Source organism: Lolium perenne, chromosome 4, assembly GCF_019359855.2.
Source record: "Lolium perenne isolate Kyuss_39 chromosome 4, Kyuss_2.0, whole genome shotgun sequence".
NCBI classification, from domain to species: Eukaryota; Viridiplantae; Streptophyta; class Magnoliopsida; order Poales; family Poaceae; genus Lolium; species Lolium perenne.
In genome coordinates, this window is record NC_067247.2 from 283,615,064 (window position 1) to 283,622,303 (window position 7,240).

The 7,240-nt window shown below is 52.8% G+C and overlaps 1 protein-coding gene across 1 annotated transcript; it reads right to left on the minus strand.

Moving 5' to 3' along the window:
* Window positions 1–1,307: 1,307 nt before the first annotated feature.
* LOC127295592 (uncharacterized) lies at window positions 1,308–3,418 on the minus strand. Its single transcript, XM_051325556.2, has 3 exons — window positions 3,242–3,418; window positions 2,773–2,814; window positions 1,308–2,672 (listed from the first exon to the last, which is right to left on the minus strand). Exons 1-3 carry the CDS (start codon window positions 3,365–3,367, stop codon window positions 1,368–1,370), a joined length of 1,473 nt encoding a protein of 490 aa, XP_051181516.1. The 5' UTR covers window positions 3,368–3,418; the 3' UTR covers window positions 1,308–1,367.
* Window positions 3,419–7,240: the final 3,822 nt, after the last annotated feature.

Here is a 7,240-nt window from a genome sequence, read left to right on the forward strand (position 1 = left end):
TGTGTGTTGTGAATGAGTGTCCCAAGAATCTTGTAAAGGCCCGATTTCCTCCTCGAGAAAATCCCTTAATGGAAGTGAGCTAGGCCTTTGTTGCGTTGCTCACAGTAGACCTGAGTGAGGACTTTGTGGCGTTGGTTTGGCCTTCATGGCGACCACACTCCTCCAAACGTAGATGTACTTCCCCTCAAAAGGAAGAAACTACGGGAATCATCTATGTGTCTCCTCGTGCTTCACTCTCGGTTAATTCTATTCTTAATAGCTCTATGATATCTTGTCTAGCCATATCGTGGTTAGTTGTATATCTTGTCATATAGGTAAATTCACATAGTTGCATCTACAGAGAATTCACCTTTGTGTCAAACCTAAATTAAAAAAAAAACTAAAAATTGATTATCACCTATTCAACGCTCCTCCCCCTCTCTTGCGGCATACAATCCTTTCAGAGACTAGGATAGGTATGGAGTAAACCACAAGGTTCACCTTTCTCATATACTACCTCTGCTCCATAGAACAAGATGGATAATTTTTGTTAAGAGTTCAACCATGTAAGATTTATCAAGTTTGTAGAAAGATATCATTAGTTATAATACTATATGGACTACGACCACTGAGATCGTCTACAATGTTGGTTATAATAAAAAGATTGGTACTTTGAAGTTTCAAAAAATAATGTTTATCCTTGCCCTGCATATTGTTGCGAAGTTTCAGTTAGAAATACGTTAAACAGAAAAAAAATTAGTACAACGGAGACTTTTTTTTTTTTTTTTTTGAGAAAACCACATAATTCCATTAGCATAGTAACTGGAGATTACAGCATACGTGGCCCAACTCTGGAACAATCCAGACAACAGCAGAACCAGGAAAGTGCAAAAGGACCCCTAGAAATAAAGAAAATACAAAAAGAGCCCTCGAGGTCCTTGAGCACAACCAAACATCGCCCAATCGCAATCTCCAGCGCCGTCGTCGCCATTGCCGGAGAAGAAAAAGATGGGCAAACCACGACCCCAGCTCTGAGGAGATACCATCGGAGATCTGCTCCTTTGTGGACCTCAAAAGTAGGCAGCTGCAAGCAGCCGCACCTTCTCCTATGGAGTTCGTCGGCCGGGGGACAACCCCGTTACTCCTCAGAGCAGGCCGTCGCTGCTTCCCGTCGACAGCGTCGAGGGAGAACACCGAGGCCACAACCAACAAACCACGCTTCCCGCTCCTGAGCAGCAGCCATCTGGACGAAGCCGGCGCACGCCGCCGACCATCTCCTGAAGCCTTCTCACCCGTCTCCGGAGTACAACGGAGACTAGAAAACTACATTTCGCAACTATATGTGATCTTATTCCTAAATATCCTCTCAGGGTAGTAAACTATCAAGCTTAGCAAAGACTCTGCAAGACAGGAGTCCCTAAAACACAGGCATGGGCCTGGCCCAGGACACCCCCGGTGACTGTGGGCTGCGGCCATTCCTGCCCCTCGAAATGCGGCTGATGTTGCAGCGGCATAGGAGGAGGCGCCGACGGCTCCATGAAGCCCCACGGTGGCGGCGGCCGCTGCTGCTGCGTCATATGCGGTGGTGTCCAGCGCGGCGGTGGATGCGGCCAACGCCAGGGCGCCTGCTGTGGCGGCAGCACGGAGGGCGCGCCCCAGCACGCTGCCGGATAACACGACGGGACCGACGGTCGCTGTCCTGCAGGCTGAAGATGATGCGCGAACGCAGGCGGCGCTCCCGGGCCGGCCGGCGGTGGCGCCATCGGCAACGGCAAGCCCCAGAATAGCTGCGGAGGAGGCGGCGTCACCTGAGGCGAACCGAACCCTGGTGGCGGGGTGGGGAGTGGCGCCAATGTAGGTTGGCTCGAGCACGGTGGCGGCGGCGGCGAGACGAATCCTGTTGGTGGGGTCGGGAGCGGCGGGAATGTAGGCCGGGCGCAGCTCGGTCGCGGGAGCGAGCCGAAGACTGGGGGACCGAAGCCTGGTGGTGGTGGGGAGAAGATTGTCTCCAAATTAGGCTGGCGACAGGACGGCGACGAAGGCGGAGGTGGCACCGCAGTCTCTTGCCGCGGTGGCGACGAAGGCGGAGGTGGCACCGCAGTCTGTGGCCGCGGTGGCGACGTAGGTGGAGGAGGCACAACAGTCTGTGGCCGAGGTGGCGACGCAGGCGGAGGAGGCGCAACAGACTGTGGACAAGGTGGCGACGGGGGAGGAGGCGGCGGAGTCGGGGAGCGCTTCCAGAGAGGCGGAGGCGACGGAGTCGGGGAGCGCGTCCAGAGCGGCGGAGGCGACGGAGTCGGGGAGCGCGTCCAGAGCGGCGGAGGCGACGGCGGCGGCTCTTCCACGTCCTCCTCCTTCACCTTGACGTCCACGGACGCGGCACGACGCGCGTAGGCAGAGCGGCGCGTCCGCCTGGACCGCGCGCGGCGCAGAGCGAGCGCCAGCGAGATCACGTGGTCGGCGGGCGGGGGAAAGCGCTCCAGCCGCTCCGGTGGGCCCTCCCCGTAGCCGGCGAAGGCGGCCACGGCGCCGATGGGGTTCTCCGTCCAGCCGATAGCGTCGACGTCGGCCGCGACCTGCCTGGCGTTGATCCTCACGGCGGAGGGCCGGGCCGCGGCCGCCGCGCTGTGCAAAGTGGAGCGGCGCGGCGGCTGCAGGTCTATCTGCGCCACCAACTGCTTCATGATTTTCCTCTGCTCCCGGAAGCGGAAACAAACAAAAACAAGTCATGCCAAGTTGCGAACGGCGGGCGGAAGAAAGTGAAGGAGGAAGGATGGATGGATGGGAGAAAACCTTGTTTGCCGGGAGCTTGAGGAAGGCATGCATGGTGAGGATCTGCAAGCGGTGACAGCAGAATCAAACGGGTGCACACAACAAACACATCACATCACATTACTTAAAATGAAAGAAGAGATTTAGTAAAAAAAACAAGGTGAAACAAGAGATTTAGTTAAATAACAGTGAAAGAAGAGCAGATTTAGTAAAAAAAAAAAAGGTCAATGAAAGAAGAACATATTCAGTTATGTAAAAGCAGCAAACGAACATCGGGCTCTAAGATTCGATTACAGGAACGTGAAGGATAACGTTGGAACGCAAACAATCAGATGAATGAATGAATGAAAGAAGAAGAGATTGAATTAGTAATAAGTGTGAATGAAGGAAGAACGCATTCAGTTATGTAAAAAAAGAAGAGAAAATACAATACAGAAACAACAATCAGATGGATGAATGATTTAGATAGAGATTTGGTCCGTGAATTCACCTGACTGAGTTGGTCGTTGGTGATATCGTCGCCCCATGGATCGACGAAGAAGCGGTGGTACTTCTCGAGCGTCAGGGGGCCTCCGTGTATCTTCCTCGTCTCCGCTCGCCACCCCGCCCTTCCCATGGCCTCCGCTCCCTCTCCGCTGCAGATTATCTTCTTCTCACCTCTCCTCTCTTATCTTCTCTTTAACTGCTCTCTCTGCACGATGGCGCCGCCCTTCCTTTCTATCACGGCCAACGCATCTCACGCACGGTGCTGGCCCCGCAGCCCAGCCCTTGGGCGGTGCTGGGGCCCAGAAGCAGGCTTTATTTTCGCCTGAGCAACAAGACAAACACAAGGCACCATGTTGCAGCCTTGCACGAGCCCTTCTTCTCCGCTTTCTTTGGATCCGATTTTTTTTTTTTTTGAACAAAGACAGGGCCTAGAAGGCCCCAGAGGATTTCATTCAGACCACACGTGGCAGGTACATTTTACAAAGAGGACCTCTGGCGTCTATTGCACAGAGCAACCAGGAATTTGAAGAAAGGTCCTCTAACATTACGAAAAACACCCTAGGACAAAATCTAGGAAAGCAATCAGGTCCCTGGGAGTCTCCGCCACCACTCGCCGGTGATCTCCAGACGTTGCCGTCGAGATACGATGCCAAGTTGCTCAAGAGCATACTTCCGGCGAAGCTTCTGATCCGCCGGTCACTTCTCCTCCTCCGGGGACGCACCACTTGTCGGTGGAGAAGTGCTGAGCTCCGACGAACCGAGCGCAGAAGGGCCTCCGCAATGGAGGTTGTTGAAGGGCCGCCTTGCCGGCCAAGGATCACGGTGTCGAGGAAGAGCACCATGTATTTCGCTCGAAGGAGAGCTTTTTCTGCATCTCCGTAGCACCCAGCAGGCAGAAATCGACTAGCAGTGGTCGCGAGCGCCTCGCCGCCGCTTCTCTTCTGGCCACCATGGCCAGGAAGGAGAAGTTGCAGTTCAGCAACCACAAACCACACACCACGCCGACGGAGAAGACCAGATCCTCCGCCTCGATCCAAAAACAGCACACCACGCATCCACTCCTCCTCGCCACCAAGGCCGGCCAGGAGAGATGCAGAAGCGCACCTTGCAGCACGAAGAAGAGTCCCCACCTCGCCACCATGGCCGGCCTGGGGAGCTTCGTCTTCACCGCAGAGGGAGGGAGAAGAACCAGTCGCCGCAGCTTTATTGAAGAAGAAGACGGCGCCGCTACCCGCCGCACCTCCCTCCGACCACCGGAGGAGAGATAGCGCCAGCAGCAGCCCTAAACCAGCCTGGATCCAGCGGCGGAGATCCAGACTTCCATCTCCTCTACGGGACATGCGCCCAAAACGGTGACAGAACGCCACAAACAACTAGAAACCTACAGATCTACAGCTAGAACTACTCCGGCGCCCAACCTAAGCCTACTCCGACCAGCTATTCTGGCGGAGTGGCCGTCGGCGGCCCGGTCGGCGGTGGAGACCTCTCAAGGGTACTGTAGCAGGAGGAGAGCGTTACGGGGGGGGAAATCCTCTCGATCGAATTGGAGGTCAGCAGAGAGCCGTGTCGGATCCGATCAGGATCAGACCAGAGGAAACAAAGCTGAGACTGCCTTTTCCAGGTCTGGGAAGTTGGTCAATAAACACGCAGGCAGAACTGGTCTGGTCTGGGTTTAGATAGCTCTGGGTTTTGAATTTTCAACTTTTTGTCGTCGCCAATCCATCCACCAAATAAAGGCGGCCAAGAGAGGATCGGTACAAAGATCGAATACATGGCATCTCCCAACTCGAACCGTAACTATTTCTTGAAGCGCGCTGTTCAGCGCAACCAGATAGTAGTTCAAGCGGGGAGATCAGGATCATCAAGTCATAATTATGTGTCCCATGGCGCAACAAAAAGTGTAAGGTTGGCTATCTACTTTCTTGGACCAGCAGTTCGTGCAACGGCACTGCACCTGGCTGAACAGAGCCCGACCACCAAGCTTCGGAGCAACATGACCTAGGACCACTAACCAGGATCATGAATTCATGATTCGCCTACCCATAGTGGGAGTTACAGGGTGTGTTTACATGCTTGCTTCTGGCCCACGTCTGTTTTCACTTGGAGATGGGGGTGTCGCACACTACAAATGAATAGAATTTAGCAAAGAATACAATTTCCAATGGGTGTCCTATGATCCCTCATTGCATAACCTTTTTTTACCGGGAAAGGGCCCCTGATGTGGGCATACTTAGACGGATACCTTTCGTCCTTTCGTTACCATACCCGGTGCGGTTTAAGCAGTTGCCCTTCTCATCCGAACCATTTGGATTACCTCTACATTGTTGCAATTGTATATGTAGTTCAGGTTTGCTATCCCCTCCCGATCTCGTGGTAACATTGGCCATACATGAGACGTGGAAAGGCAGCATGCCCAGTTGAGGAACTAGAGAACCGATGATTAGGGTACACGGAGGTGACACATACGTCAAAAAACAAATTCTAGGTGTGGCACATACGATGAAAATTTGCTAGTTTACAAAGAAAACATAATCTACCCGGTGTCCTATGCACCTCCATACTTGCACTTAGATCCGCCAGTGAGCATGCCTAAAGGCTGTTTTGTGCAACAACAAGATCTAGGCCTGAATGATAACGATAAATACCCCAGCGTAATGTAGAAGCTCGATGTGGTCTCGTCCTACTCAAATCGATCTACAACCAGAACCGACCAAATCGACGATACAAATTTATAGGTAAATGGATCTACCACTAACACAAACCCTCTCCTTCATTCAAACATCATTTTTTTGTTTCCACGTCCGATCCTGAGAGCATATGTAGGAGACTCCGTGTGTATGTAGGCTCAATCCATATAATAACCGGTCGCATGCGGTGAACAAAGAGGTTAGGTCTGACTCCGCAAAACCGAGAAACCTGTAAATTTTTATGCAGGGATCGGTATAAGCGGCCTTGCAACTTGAAGAAGAGTGGATTTTGGGGGCCAAAACAAACGAAGCCTCCATCCGGTGCGAGGCGTTGGCGCAAAGGTCATTTCAGTCCCACGCGGACATTTCAGCGCGTGCCCGATCTAGTTCCGCGGCAATGTGCCGCTGCATATTCCGACCGGGTCCTTTGGCCCCTCACAATTATAGCTAGATGAAACATTGAAACGCTTCCACCCTGCCACACCGACCCACTCCCCCAACCACGAGAGACCGTTCGTGGCCGCATCGACGGGATCCCCCCAGCTATCGGCGCCAACATGGATCCCGGTTAGAGCTCAAGCGCGTCGACGTGGTCCCTACCTCATCGTCGATGTACGTGAAACTCCCCACGCCTCCACGATTCAAAGCACCGCCGTGAATCGGCTGCGCCCGAAGCCATCAAGGCCGTGAATCGACCGCCGCCACGAAGGTATGCCAATTTCCGTTCTTTTGACGCATTCGCATGGTTGTCGCGACAAGAGTCACGATCCAACAATAGTTCTTGAGGCAGTTGCTTCCGAGGATCTACGGATTTGGCATTGTTTTTATTTGCCGGGTTTTCTTAATGATATCAATGTGTTGCATAGGTATCATCTTCTTGCCTACCTTGCTAGTGATGATGCCACGGCATGCGACCACCTTCAATGACCATGACTACACAATAGGCTACTATATTGGCTACAACATATACCCAGATTGGGCTGTGAAGACCATCAGACTACCAGACGGCTGAGTTGAAGTTGAATTTGCAAAGGCACAAGGGGCAACCCAAAAAGAAATTAAGAGAGCTTTTCGAGGTTTTGCAAGCTAGATTTGCAATAATTTGCGGCCCGGATAGTTTTGGGACAAAGAAACTCTCAATGACATTGTGACCACTTGTGTGGTTCTTCATAATATGATCATCGAGGATTAGAGGGGATTCTTTTTTGGGAGTATCTCTAGCAGACACCGCATATCGGCCTAAATGCTATTTTGGGGTGATATGCGGGTTTGGGGCGTTTTTTTGGGCCGGACCAGACACCGCATCGGTGGTCTGG